Source organism: Pleurodeles waltl, chromosome 5 (assembly GCF_031143425.1).
Source record: "Pleurodeles waltl isolate 20211129_DDA chromosome 5, aPleWal1.hap1.20221129, whole genome shotgun sequence".
Lineage (NCBI taxonomy): Eukaryota > Metazoa > Chordata > Amphibia > Caudata > Salamandridae > Pleurodeles > Pleurodeles waltl.
Window position 1 is genome coordinate 1,526,400,510 of NC_090444.1, and position 15,401 is coordinate 1,526,415,910.

General features: G+C 42.7%; 1 protein-coding gene across 1 annotated transcript in view; it reads left to right on the top strand.

Annotated features, from left to right (window-relative positions):
* CSMD1 (CUB and Sushi multiple domains 1) overlaps nucleotides 1-15,401 on the top strand; it is a 5,088,256-nt gene that overhangs the window by 4,082,395 nt on the left and 990,460 nt on the right. The window contains exon 44 of the mRNA XM_069235813.1: nucleotides 5,925-6,070. Coding sequence (XP_069091914.1) covers nucleotides 5,925-6,070 — 146 coding nt within the window. The remainder of the gene's footprint in view (nucleotides 1-5,924; nucleotides 6,071-15,401) is intronic.

The following is a 15,401-nucleotide window of genomic DNA, read 5'->3' on the forward strand; positions in this document are numbered from 1 at the left end:
AAATATCTATGTTTTTTAACATAAAGTAGAATACCTGTTGTCATGTGTGGCATGGGATTAGGTGCAAGTCCTGGCCTACATCCAGGCCTTATGCTCCCACCCTCACTGGTGCTCACCCCCCACCTGCAGTCATGTGTGACGTGGTGTTGAATGCAGGGCCTGGCCTGTGACCATACTTCCAAATGAGACCTATATATATATATATATATATATCTATATATATATATTCAACCAAATAAATAACAGTACTGAATTTTCTTCTACTAAATGTTGCACTGACCTCATTATCGTCACAGCTAAGCACATAGCTGCCTGAAATAGAAGATGGAAAAAGACCAGGAACTACAAGATTACTTGCAGACCAATAAAATTGTAGATTAGCACATATCCTAAAAACATTGGCATTCATTTTACACGCAGAGCTATTAGCCTTCTGAAAGTGCACTGAAATAGTTGCTGCATCCTGGAAACTCCTCTATGGAAACATAACACTCCATAAAACATACTTGCCAAAAAGTGCCTCTTTTTGCATGGTCACCCCCATTTCTGTGTACTAGTGTGTGTAGTTTTTTTTACATTGTGCAGTGGAAACTGCTAACTAGGACTGTACAAAAATGGGTTATTAGTTGTGCAGGGTGTAAAATAATAGTTCCTCAATTGTCTCTTTACTGAGAACCAAGTACCCCACTGTAGTATTTGATTATCTCAAGGTAGCAAAGCAGAGCAGTCAAAGGCCTACTCCAGGGTGGTAATGTGGGCTAGCAATCGCAGTTTGCTGGCACACAACAGCAGGACTCAAAAAATAATTGTCCAGTTAGTGTTTTTCTTTGAAAAAAGGAACTTACATTTTTTACACAGACACTAATAACCACTTTGCATTCATTTACAAATACATACAGCAAGCAGATAAAAGGAGCTCTGGTGACATTCCCAAATCATGTCAGGCCCCTAGTGGGTCATGACCCCCACAATCACAGTACACCACACCTATACCAGATACAACATCACACTATATGATCATGTCTTTTCTAATAAATCAGGCATTGACTTTGTCACGTTGTCACCACAAATATAAGGCAGAAGTCATATATTAGAAATCGCCATTAAAACCTACAAACTCAAAAATCGCATTCATATGTAATCATTAAGAAGATATTCATTATAATGTTGTCCCATAACTCTTTCAAAAAAGCAGTGAAATTAAAACAACACAAAACTTGCATTTCAGGGAACATAAGGCTACCGTAGGATAAACCACTAGAGGTCCTTGCACTCCAGAGCAGAAGAATCAAAGCTCTAACTCTAAAGATGCTTTTATATTAAGTGTTGTACCTTAAATGGAGTCAGAGATGTAATCCCCAATAAAGGTAGGGCTACTTTGGATACATTTTTCCTACAGGACAGCTCCTGCACCCACACAACATGTATTGGCTAAAGATGGGTGGTGCACCTTCTAGGGTCTAAACAAGTGTTAGAAATTGAGTCTTTGTTTGGCAGTCAGGTTACCCCCTGTCCAAGTAAGTATCCTCTCTCTAGTCAGAGTAAGTCACACACAATCCAAATTATCCTGTGCCCACCCTCTGGTAGCTTTGTACTGAGCAGTCAGCCTTAACTTAGAAGGCAATGTGTGAAGTATTTGTGCAATAAATCAGACAATAACACAATATAAACACCACAAAAGTACACCACACAGTTAGAAAAATACATAAAATGTAGATTAAGGTCAGACAATTGATGCTTGATTTTCAAAGTAACTGGTATGTGTCAAAAAATGCCACGCACGAGAATTGCAGAGGAGGAGGTTTATGTGGAAAAAGAGAGTGTGTGCGTTGGATTTTCCGGTGCCTACAGATGATGCATTGTTTCTTTTCCTGCAACACTGGACTTGAATTGTTTCTTTGGCGTGTGGTCCGGGTTCCAACTAGGGATGATGCGTGGAAATCCTGGGCGTGCGGGGTGAAGTCACAGGCTTGTGTCAGTCCAGTAACGCAATGCGTCAGATTTTCTGGCACATGTCAGGCGCTGCGCCGATTCTCCATCCAAGAAGCCATGCGGCGTCCTTCCAGCTCGGCTGTTCGTCAGTCTAGTGGTCTCTGCGGCAAATTTCCAGTCACAATGCAGGCGCTGCATTGATCTTCACTTGGGAAGTCAGGCTGCGTCTTTCCGGTTCAACTGTGCGGCAATTTTCTTGTTGTGGTGCATGCTATGCATCTTTTTTGGCAGGCTGTGTGTCAAATTTTTGGTGCACAAGGATTTCCTTGCAGAAAGTGACGTCTTTTTGGCCCTTAGACTTCAGCAAAAGGAGGCAAGCTCAATCCAAGCCCTTGAAAACCAATTCTCAGCAGAGCCAGAGGCCAGCAAGGCAGAAGGGCAACAACAAGGCAGCAGTCCTTTACAGCAAAGCAGCCCAGGTGAGTCCTTTGGGCACCCAGGGAGCTTATCTTGGCAGGTTGCAGGTTCTGGTTCAGAGTTTCTTTCCCAGGAGGTGTCTTGTCAAGAAAAGTCTAAGCTGGTAGGGTCGGGGACCCAGTTTATATACCCAAATGTGCCTTTCAAGTGGGGGAAACTTCAAAGAGTTGGCTTACAAGTGCACAGGGTCCCCTTTCAGTACAATCCTGTCTGGCAGGGTACCAATAGGAGGTTTGGCAGTCTACTGTGTGAGGGCAGGCCACTGTCTTTTGAAATGTAAGTGTCAGGCCCTCCATCCTTCCAGCCCAGGAACACCCATTCAGTATGCAGATGTGTGCAGGTGTGACTGAGCATCCTGTTTTTGTGGTTGGTGGTGAAAAGCAAAAGGAGGCTGTCAACCAGCCCAACCAGGCGTGGATTGTAAGGCACAGCAGGATTTAAGTGCAAGGAAATGAGCACTGTCTAAAAGTGGCATTTCTAAAATAGTAAAATGAAATCCAACTTCACCAGTCAGCAGGATTTTGTATTACTATTCTTCCCATACTAAATATGACCTGTTTACCCCTTTCAGAATCTACCACTCAAACAGTTTATGAGGGTAACCTTAATGTTATCCTATGAAAGGAGCAGGTCTCACAGTAGTGGAAAATGAATTGAGGAGTTTTACACTACCAGGACATATAAACTACATTGGTTCATGTCCTGCATTTTACCTACATAGCACCCTGCCCTACGGGTTACCTTGTGCCTACCTTAGGGGTGACTTATATGTAGAAAAAGGGGAGTTTAAGGCTTGGCAAGTACTTTTAAATGCCAAGTCTAGGTGGCAGTGAAACTGCACACACAGGCCTTGCAATGGCAGGCCTAAGACATGGTTAAACGGCCACTTATATGGGTGGCACAACCCATGCTGCATGCCCACTAGCATTCAATCTACCAGCCCTGGACCATGTAGTGCACTTTACTAGGGACTTACCAGTAGATCAAATATGCCAATTGGGTATGGACCAATGTTACCATGATTTAAGGGAGATAGCATATGCACTTTAGCACTTGTTTGAAGTGGTAAAGTGCACAAAGTCCGAAAACCAGCAAAAACAGTGTCAAAAAAGTGGGGGAGGCAGGCAAAAAGCTAGGGGTGACCACCCTAAGGCTGGCAGGTCTAACAACAAGCCAAAGCAAATATGTAAAATAATCTGCAGGTGGCATAATTGGGCTCTCCAAGGCAGTGGGAAATGCATACCTAAGTAGTTGGTCTCCTGCTGCTTGGGTTTCAGATTTGCTGCCTTGCTGCACGTCTTTGTTTACTGTTATTTTTTTTCATTGGGTGCCGTGGTTCTGCCTGGGGGACCCATAGCCTTTTAAAGCATTGGGGCAGCAGAGAGGGCCTACTTCTGCGCTGCCGGCTCCCTGCCTGGCTGAACTGTGCTGGCGTGGAACCTTGCATTCCCTCACTCTTCTCCCAGCGGTTCATGCATTCAGAAGAAATGCTGCAACCTAGCACGCCCATGTTCCACAGACATGGACACAGTGGGCAGGAGCAGTGCCTGAGTCTGGACTCTTCCTTGGTCTTTCTAGAACCCGATATGGGGCTCAAGACCTGGTTGCTTGTTACAGTGCTTTGTCTTGTGCTTGGACTGGGAGATGGTGCCTGTGGTCTGAAACCAAGTCTGGGAGGGGGCTCCATGCCAGTCCCCTCCCTGAGCAGTGAAAATAGATAAGCATGTGATGACTGTCTGAGGCTTTGCCCTTTGCAGGGGAAATTGAAAAAGGTATGGTGGAGCCTACTCATGCAGTTTCTTCTGTGGGAGTCAAAGGTTGGATCTTCAAACTGGAATACCTTGGGCTCTGAAAGACTTATTTTAAAGATCTTGGGCAAGCCCTATCCACCTGGATAATTGTCAGGCTTTTAAAGGGTGCACTTTCAGGAGATAGTTTTACTGTCTCCCTGCACCAGTCTGTCTTCTGGTGCTCCTCTAATGCTGGTAGGGACATCCCGCACAGCTCCTCCAGTACCAGCCAGCAAAACACACTCATGCCCATACTTATAAGCCCTAGAAACTCCAGGTTGTCTTGTGGGGCACTTGGCATGGCAGCAGATTCCTGATTTCCTCCCAACTGTTTGGCAGGGGTGATAATAGGACCAGCACCGCCCAGAAATTGGGTCTTTGGTTGGCAGTCAGGCAGACAGAGTCCTAAAAAAGGCATCAGGTAGGTTCTCCTTCCAGTTATCCATAGCTCTGCTATTGTCACTGTCCAGGTCTAGGGTCTTATTCTCTACCTCTGCCTTGTGCAATGGTTTATACATCGTCATGGATAGTCCTAGATACCAGGCACCCTGGCCCATCCTAGTATGCCACATCATCCTTTTACCCAAACGCAACCCTCCTGCACGGTATTCCAGGACAAAGTAATCTGAGCTTGTCAGGTTTGCTCTGTGAAGAGCTCCTCTAATAGTCTTGGCTACATCTCTAGTTGACATCACTTACAGCTACCTTTCAACCAAATCTTCAAAAGGGATCCCCTTCTGTGTTGACTCCAGCTGTCATTTGTTCAGTGAGCTTGGGCTGTCCCAACCGCCAATCCTGTTAAACATTGGTGGTGTATCAGACCCGTGTTACAATGCAGTCAGCCTGAAATCACTCCTAGTTCCTGGGCCACCACAGCCAGCTGACAACCGTTGGCAGTTAGTGTTTTTGGCATTATTTTAGCTTATATCTTTAAAAAATCATATCTGTTTTTTTGGTGTGTTTGTTCATTAAAATAGTCTATTTTTAAAATGTTCAGTGCCATTTTTACTCTGTGTTGTGGTTTTGACTTTTTAAGTGTTTTGGTTCTTCTAAATGCTGTACACAATTTATTTAAGTTGCTTGTGTGTTCATGGGTTGAGCTCACGTTTAAATTATGGAAACCTTCACCTGGACATAAAAATGGTGCATTCATTACTTGTGGTGGATCTTAATTCACCCCAACTAATAAAGCACTTCCTCTCAGTACTCCTTAGATTTTTAAATGTTGCAGTTAAAAACTGATTTCAGGGAAACTTGAAATAGTGAAAAACAATGTGAAGCTATGAGTATCTGTTCCTAAATGTAAGTAGGAGTTTTGCTGATAGTATATAATTGATATAATTTAAAGATGAATTTGCAGCCCTGCTCAACACATCAAAATAGCCATTGTATTAAAATGTTATTTACATCTTTATAAATTGTTTTCTCAGCACTAAATTGAACTCACACTCTAGAGTTATACAATTCCTAACTTCGTTGGTGTGTATGTGTGTACATATATTCATGTACATCACTTTTGACCAAAACAAATGAATTTATTAAACACATTAAGGCAGACACAGCTAATCCATACAAGCTGAGTGAACAAAAACACTTATATGGTTTGAAATGCATTTGGTAGGGTTGTCATCCACCAAAACTCCTTTTAAGCCAATTATTGTATACACTAAAACATGTTGGAAGATCAATGCTGTTTAATCTAGTTATTTATTTTTCTTTATATAGGGATGGTCCAGACCAGAATTCTCCTCAACTGGGGATTTTCAGTGGAAATACAGCACTTGAAACTGCCTACAGCTCTACCAATCAGGTTCTTTTGAAATTTCATAGTGACTTTTCTACGGGAGGTTTCTTTGTCCTTAATTTTCATGGTAAGTTAGGATTGTTAAAACATTTTGTCACCTATCCATTAATACATTTCAAACTCTACTACATGAGAATTATGGAATATTTTACTACAACTGATAAAACTAAAATGATAAAATGCTGATACGTTAACCTTTCACTTTCCACTATATTTTCTGGCATTTCGGTCAGTGGAAGCAGAAAAGGAATAAGAAATATGTATCAAAAATCTTGGTTTGTGCTTTTTGCTCTTGATAACGGAAGGCACAGTGGGTTGAATATTTGAAATACAATTGGATTGTACAATACAATTTCCTCCTCATATAAACTCCTACATAACATCATTATGCTCTGAATTTAGTCAGCATTTGCTTTCGTCATTCCCACTTTACGTATTGTAACATCATCTACATTAACCTCCCTATAAAGCTCCTAATCAGTTTGCACAGAGTAGGTAGTGAGGCAACCACTTTGTGGCAATACCTACTAAAACGTGATCACATAAAACAGCCCAAAACCTCTCTATTGAGTCTGAGTCAATGGGCAGATGTACTAAACACTGGCTGTAAAATACTCATCACAGTTTACAACCAGTAATTTTGAGAACAATTGAAAACCAATCTATGTACTAATAGATCAGTTTGAAAAAAGTGAATCATAGTGGATCACAATAATAATGAGGTAACTTGCAAATTGCAACCCACCATAGTTTGTAGCCATCAAAGAGATATTGGTCTGCTGGGTTCAGCAAACCACCATGTCTGATTGTTTTCTAATGAAACACTTTTTTAAACGTAACACATTTGACTTTTAGTCCTATACATGTCCTTTATCTGTCAGTATTTTGAAGTTGTGTAGGTGATGTGCAGCTGTCAGAAATGGGTTCTTTCATTGGCAGTCAGGTTGCCCACCTGTCCACGCAAGGACACTCACTCTAGTCAGGACAAAGGAGAAACACACCTGGTTAACCCCTGCTCAGCCCCTTGGTAGCTTTTCACAAGCAGAAAGGCTTAACCCAGAGGCAGTGTGTAAAGTATTTGCACCAACACACACAGTAAAACATTGAAGCACCTCAAAATGGACACCACACAGGTTTAGAAAAACAATAAATATTAATCTAATTAAAACAAGACCAAATACGATAAAAATCCACCATACACCATTGAAAAGACCAAAATAGTGCCTAGAGGCACAAATGCTGCAATCTGATGTTAAAGCAGTGTTGTGATGGTTTGATTTCTCACAATGTGACGCAACTGGCACCGTTTACGGAGTCACACAGACCTCCACGTACAGTACCTTAGCAAAATATGTGGAAAACATGCCAGTGCCTAAAGTTGGGTAGCGAGGCATCGCTGGATCTGATGCATCGTCAGTTCTGGTGCTGCAGGGCAAAGGAGCAGAGTCATCACAGAGAGGCATCAGGTCCTTGCTGCGGAGCGAAGGAGGTGAGGTGATCAGTTGCAAGGGGTCAGTCCATAGCACCTCTGTCAAAGTTTAAGTCCGGCGAAGTCACAATACTGTGGGTCAACCCCACTGGGTCACAATCACCTCACAGGGTCACAGAAGTTGTGACGGTGTCGGGTGTTACGAACGTCGGGTGGACGACACTCCAACTCACAAGTTGGTGTGGACTTCAGTGGCTACAGCAACATCAGGCCTATGTTGACAGTGGGGTCGTCACACCTCTACGAGGCCCACGGATCCAGGTGTAGGCAGTGTCGCAGGCTTGGGAATCGGCATCCTTATCAAAGTCGTAAATTGTAATCTGGCGTCCTTTCACAGCGTTTTCACCAGAAATTCTCTTCCAGGGGCCCAGGAACTGGAATGGCACCCTCTGGCGAACTAGAGTCCACAGCATGCAGACTCAGAGACTGCTTTGTGAAGCATTTGCTGTCCCTGAGGCTTCAAAAAGAAGAGGCAAGCTTGGAGATACCTGTCAAGAAAGAATACACAACAAAGTCCAGTCTTTGTCCCCTTTCACAGGCAGAAGCAGAAACTGCAGTATCGCCTAACAAAGCACAGTCACAGGCAGAGGCAACACTTCTCCTCAGCTCTTCTCCTTGCAGAGGTTCCTCTTTAATCCTTGACGTAATCTAAAAGTCTATGGGTTTTGTCCAACACTTATATCCCTTTCTGCCTTTGAAGTTGCTCAACTTCAAAGAAAAATCTCAGTTGTTTACAGGATCCTGCCTTGCCCCGGCCTGACTCCAGACACACACCAGGGGGTTGGAGATTGATTTTTGTGAGGGCAGGCACAGTCTTTCAGATGCAATTGACCACTCCTTCCTCCTGCCTAGCCCAGATTGCCCATCAGGATATGCAGGTTACACCCCAGCACCGTTTGTGTCCCTGTCTAACGGAGATGCACAAATAGCTCAACTGTCAGTCTGACCTAACAAACAGGCAGGGTCTCAGAATAGTTTAAGCAAAAAAAAGCCTACTTCCTAAAAGTGGCATTTTCAAATTTACACTCTAAAAACCACCTTCACTAAAAGATGTGTTTTTAAATTGTGAGTTCAGAGACCACAAACTCCAAATTTCTATCTGCTCTCAAAAGAAAACTGCATTTTCAGAATATTTAAAGGCAGCCCCCATGTTAACCTATAAGAGAGATAGGCCTTGCAACATTAAAAACCGAGTTTGGCAATATTTCACTGTTAGGCCATGTAAAACATGGCAGTACATGTCTCACCTTTAACATACACTGCACCCTGCCCATTGCTATACCTAGGGCCTACCTTAGTGGTGCCTTACATGTATAAAAAGGGAAGGTATGGGCTTGGCGAATGGATACACTTCTCAAGTAGAATTGGCAGTCTAAAACTGTATACATAGACGCTCCAGTGGGAGGTCTGAGCCATGTTTACAGGGCTACTCGTGTGGGTGGCACAATCAGTGCTGCAGGCCCACTAGTAGCATTTGATTTACTGTCCCTGGGCAACTCTAGTGTACTTTAGCAGGGACCTACTAGTAAATCAAATATACCAAATATGGAAAAGTCAATTACACATACAATTTCACATAGGGAACACTCACACTTTAGCAATGCTCAGCAGTGGTAAAGTGCCTAGAGTAACAAAAACAGCAAAAAACTGACTCCAGCACACAGCAACAATCTAGGAATTGGAGGCAAAAAGTTAGGGGAGACCACGCCAAGGATGCCAGGTCTAACAGTAGTGCTTTACAGAACTTGCAAATAAATAAATATAAAACTGACATAAAGAATGGTATAATATATAGAGATAGTATTCAAGACGTTTTACAAGAGTGTATAGAAGCATATATACTGAAAATTAAAGCAAACATTATAGTTAACTCACATGATCAGTAACAATGTAATGTTTTAAACTCTAACAACCACAGACATTCACCAGTTCTAGTTATCTCAAGTAACTAAGGTAACTATAATTAGCGCCTTGAAATGCTCAGTTTTCTCATTAATAATTTTATTGCAAATGTTGTAGTGAGATTATCAGTGATGTCATAGAAGATGTCATGAGAGATGTAATATGTGGGGCGATTAGCAGTGCCTAAATCGGCTTTGGGAGGGGGGACACATGCCCCCCTCCCTATATTTAACTACTCTGCTATGGGTGGTCCCCAGGGCCTTTCTGGGCTCAGAGAGTAGGACTGTGCAGCCCCCTCCTATTTTTTTTACAAGTGGGCCCAGTGGGATTGGGTCCCCAGGGCATAGTTAGGTTCCGGGAGGGGGAGGTGTGCCCTCCCCCTTATTTTTGCCTCAGTTCTAGGGAATAGGTCCCATTGCCCCTTCCACCCACTCAAAATATTATCTGAATGGCCCTCCCAGGCCCTTGCCCACCTTGGGAGGTTTACTAAAACAAACGTCGGAGCCCACAATGTTTTTTTTATTTTTTTATTTTGCCACAGATCCTCTGTGAATTTACAGCAAAAATGGTAAAAATGTTTTTAGCCCCAAGTGGGGACCCCACCACCATGCCTAGGGGTCAGGGTAACTGCACCCTTCCCCCATGCCTTTTTTGCCTTTTTAGGACTCTGGACTGAGTCTCTTGTTCTAAGATTGCTGTCATCACTTCCTGCTTGAGGTGGTAGCAGCCAATCAGATCTCAGGATGAGATCTGTGGGCTCCGCGCATCCTCTGCTGTGTGATATATACATGTTTTTTTATCCTTCATTTTTCCAAAACTAGTGAACGGATTTACTCCAAAACACAGAAAGCAGTCTTCTGGACCAAGGTGTAGCTTTCTGCTAAATTTGGTATAAATTAATTCAACGGTATGGGCTGTAGCTTTGTCTGAAGTTCCTATGAAAAAATCAATGGGGAAAATGCATTTATGGACCCCCCCCTTTTTCTTGGCCCCTTCTTGACAGTCAAGCACCACTCTCTCTGTAAACTGAGTCACACGTACCTGTAATCTCATACTGTCCCATTTCATCCATTTCCAGAAGACACAAGAACCATGGTCATAGTTGTCAATGTAGGGCCAATGAGGTTAAAAAAACAGATAAAGAAACCCCAGCTATATGCAAGAAACTTTCGAAAATACTTTCTGCTTAGGAACGTTTGCAACAATCACCCATGGAATCTCTATTTCTCAAAGTTTCTCAAATGCTTTCAGCCCCCATTCTATATTGCAAACTCACCGTACTGCACATCACAAGTTTCATTAAAGTCCTACAAACTAGACCTGGTTCTGCACTCTTCATTTAGCTATCCTGTTAAAATAGTATAAATATTTGGGCTTGTAGGACCTCGACGATTGGAAACATTGAGCCAAGAAATGGCATGCATGAGCTACAAGTTTATGGGCTTAGAGCAATAATGTCAGATAATTAACCAGACTTTACAATGCAGTGAGATGGAGAGTTTTAGCTCAGGACAATACTCATTCATTTCTCTCCCCTGTTGTTTCCTCCTTTTCCGTCTCTCCCTCTACCTATCTTCTATTGACATTGTATGAATATGCCACTTTTTTCAAGGTCACTCCCATTTTTTGCGGACTAATGCTGATGTTTTTTTTAACTCTGTGCACTGAGACACTGCACACCAGGGTTGCTGTGATGATTGCAACATGCTGAAATTGTCTAAAACCATAATTGACATATTTAAAATTCTCATAAGGCCTTAGTATATGGTGCCTGAATTGCACCCATGGCATGGAAAGTCAAACATCACCTACAGACTACAGCTCTACTGTGCCATCCACTAGACAAATGTGACTCCAGGCCTACCACTGTAGCCTGACTACTCTAATATTAAAACTGCAACCTGACCTCTCAATATAAAACGTGTTGATAGGATAAGCATCTCCTTTTTAAGTACAAATAAGTCACCACTATATAGACCTTGGAGCCTACTACGCAAGATGCTGGATTTTTAAAATTAGGGCATGTAGCAATTTAAAATTAACATGTCCTTAAGGTCACAAGCCCCCAAATGCTATTTTCACTGTATGAAGGCCAACTGACCTGTAGAGGAACACTTGGAAGTAATATTAAACATTTATCCTGCTATCTCAGGCAAGACACCAGCTGGAATAATAATTGAAAGACTGTTTTAATATTTATAAAAAGCTACCCAACTCAATGAAGACTTTTAATAATTATTTAGGAAAAGGTACTTTCAGAAGTTAACATTTCACAGCCTGAAGCTCCTGGAGGCTAATTCACATTTACCTTCAACTGTCACCCAGAAGGATAATGTCCCTTAACCGAGATTTAAAAAAAAAATCCCAGAGCAGAGACAATTGCTTGTGTGTTGGGACGTCTTTTTGTTCCTCTGGCATTAAGATCAGTTGGGCTGTCCCCAGGAACCTAATTCACCTAAAAATGGCCTTCTTTTTCACAAGCTGACCACCTGAACAGACCTCTTCTTTTGTCCTAACAGTTAGGCAGACACCAAACCCACTGTAGAGAAAGCTGCTCCTGGAACTAGTTTGAAGGACCACAGAGGAGAGGTTGTTTATTACTCTGGACACATCTCTGAGTGGGCAAACATAGGTCATAAGGGGAGAAGCATTTTGCTATCTTGGGTTTAATGAGTGAGGGGTACTATAGGATTGTTTGCAGTAGGACAAACAAGAACTACTGTAAAAGTGGGTGGGGTTACCCCTGGAACTTTACCTCTGTTGTTAGTATAGAGCTATGAGTTGCCCATTCACAGGTTAGTGCCAGGCATACATGTGGCATCCCAAGAAACCTTTTTTCAGAACACTCTGGGCAAATGGAAGGGGGACTGCTCCAGATGTTTGAGACCTGAGAGGAGATTTGAAGAGTTGGACCTGCTCCCATTTGTACCCAGGACAAAGAAGTGGACTTCAAGATTCAGTTGACTGACCTCCTTTGTAGACTACAGGGCCACAACAAGGTGCAAGAGGCCTTTTCATGAAGTGTTCAGCTGAACAGTACCAACTGGGCCTGACCTGGACCCTGATGGAAACCTCTGCTGGAGTGAGTCTTGACCTCAAAGTGCTGTTCCCACGGTTTGAGACCCTTTGCTGTGTTTGACTAACAAATCCGTCAAGCCAATTTGCCAAAGGTGTGTTGTGGCTGGCCTGAAGAAGCAGCTTAAAGATTCTCCATAGTAGACAAACTGAATCAGCTGTGCCTCTCTGAGAAGGTATCCAGCCTCATGAAGCCCTCTTAATTTACAGCCCACAGCACTGCCTAGCTGGAGGATGCCGAACTCTGAAAAAGAAACGATGTCTAAAGGTATATGTAAGAAATTAGATTATTGGTTGAAGGGGTGAGAACTCACTTCAAATAATAACCGCAATCCTTGCCAGGGTGAATCACAAAAGTATGAAAATAAACCTGTGCTTAACCACCTGGTAGAGTGCCATACAAACAGTCAGGCTTAAATTAGAGGCAATGTGTAAAATATTTATGTAGCCCTCAAACAGTGATAGAGTGAAAACACGAAACAGGAAACCCCCCAAATGTATTTAGAAAAATAGAGTAGACGTTAATAAAAAATGACACCAAAATGAAAAACATCCAATCATTTGAACCAGAGTTATGACTTTATAAAGTTTTAGATAAGAATAGTGCCAAAAAGCATGAAGGGCCAACTGTGCTATCTGATTAAAAATCACAAGCTCAGGCCAACCACCGGCTGGATAAAGTACCAGGTTCATCCTGCTGTGAGTTTTACCATCCCACTTTGGCTGCATTTGCTGTGGTGAAGTTTCCAATTGGGAGCTGAGCAACTTTGCATCTCTCGGAATTGGATGTAGTGAGGCCTTCCGTTAGGAGCTGTGTTACTCTGTTTTGCTGTATGTCAGATTCAGTGAACCCTTTAGCCAGGCAGTGAGAATTACATTCTGACTGTAGCCAAGGGTCCAGGGCTTTGAGGAAAGCACTTGGGGGTCAAGACTCTCTTTCACATAGGTCTCCAGAGGGGATCAGGTTGGGTCCAGTTGGATCTGGTGGGCCGTGAAGCAGTAGGTGGCCTCTGAAACATGTTGAGCCCCTCTGGTTCACACAGGAGGTCAGCCAGCTGACCCTTGGATCTATTCTGGGGTCCTGCCTTCAATGCAAGCAGATCCAGTCTTCCTTCAGGCTTCAGACTGCCGGACAGTTTTTCTTCTGAGTCCTCAGAAGTTATGGAGTGATCTGATTTGAGGTTTTGAGCATGTCACTTTTATGTCAGTGCTCTAAATCTGGTTCTGGTCATTCTTCTCCTTCCCCTCTGTTTGCCTCCAACCTGGCTAGTGAACCAAACACTGGGCAGGCCCAGGTGTAACCTGGATCTGACAGTGAGGAAGGTCTGGTTACATCACCCAGGCTACCCTTTGAAATGCTATCAGAGTAAGGACACTGCTCCTCCCAGCCATCCTGTCAGGAGGACCTTTACCTTTCCACACCCAGACCCTCTGTCCACTGTCTGGGAGGAATACACAGCACACCACAGGAAAGCAGTTAACAGTCAGGTGATCATAGTCACTGGCAGAAAGGCCTTTTAGGCTTAGGCAGTAAACTGCCAACTTTCTATGAGTGTCATTTTCAAAATAGTCATTTTAAATTCGACTTGACCATTAGGTTGGATTCTAAGTTCACATTTCTGTAGGTCCTTGAATCATTTTTTAAGCTAGTTTCAAACTGGTGTTATGTATTCTACGGAGTTATAATGTAGCCATTGTTTTTCTGTGGGAGAGCTAGCCTTGCTACAGTGAAATATGACATAGGATATTTTATACTGCTAGGATATTGGAAATGTAAGTACACATGTCCTACTTTTTATATACCATGAACCCTGCCCTGTGGGCATTTATCGCTTACCCTAGAGGTAACATAATTTAAAAAAAAAAGAAGGGTTATGCCGGAGAGAAAGTTTATTTTGTAGGTCAGAATGGAAGTCTAAAGCAACGCTACAAACTGCAGTGATAGGCCTGAGGTATGTTTTTCAGTGTTACTTCAGATGATTGTATGACGAGTGCTGCTGCCTGTTGTAGCATTTTCTTTTCAAGCCCCTAGTAAATATAGTACCATACAGTATACTAAGGACTTAAAAATAAATTAGGCATGTCCATTAGATGGATACCAGCTTTACCATGTTTGAAAAGGAAGCACAGCCACTTTACCTCTGGTCAGTAGGGTTAATGTGCACAGTGGCCTAATGCCAATAAAAATGGGTTCAGTGATAGAAGGCAAAGAATTTGCGGTAAACATGAGAAAGGGTAAATTTCCAACAGTAGAATAGTGTGACCAGGTGAGTATTTAACAAGCAAGAGACTTACCTGGCACGAAATTTTAATTTTCCTGATCTGAACTTTTCCCTCCAAAACCAATATCTTAACTGGCACCTCATACAACGTCTATCAGATACTGAGGCACCTGCCATGACTACGGCATGCTACCTTGCCCCTTTGAAGGATTTTGACTTCCCAAAAAAAGAGTAAGCTCAAAGGTAAAACCTACAACTGGTTCGAATATGGTTGGTGTATTCGATCCGGGCTCCATTGCAGTTTCCCTAAAATCACACCTAGAACCCAGTGTATTGTGACTATTGATTAGCAATGGCACATTGCTACTGAACATTTTAGAAATTTGTATCTCCTACTCATTTGTTCCCCATTAGACCTCAGTATTTGTATTACTTCCAGTACTCACCAGTTTCAGCCTTTTTGTATTTAATAAGTGAGGCATAGCATGTCATATTTTTGTGACACACCTTGCGTGCAACAAGTATGCCCAGACATGGAAACCATGCCCAGTTTGCCATTAGACTTAGGCTGCAGCTCACTGATAATGTCCAGAAAGGACAAATCCAATATTTGTTGGCTTGCACTCATATCTGGAATAGACCTGATCTGGAAGTTTAAAGACAATGTTTCCTATATGAGTGGAACTTAGTCTGAATTGCATAAGTTCCAT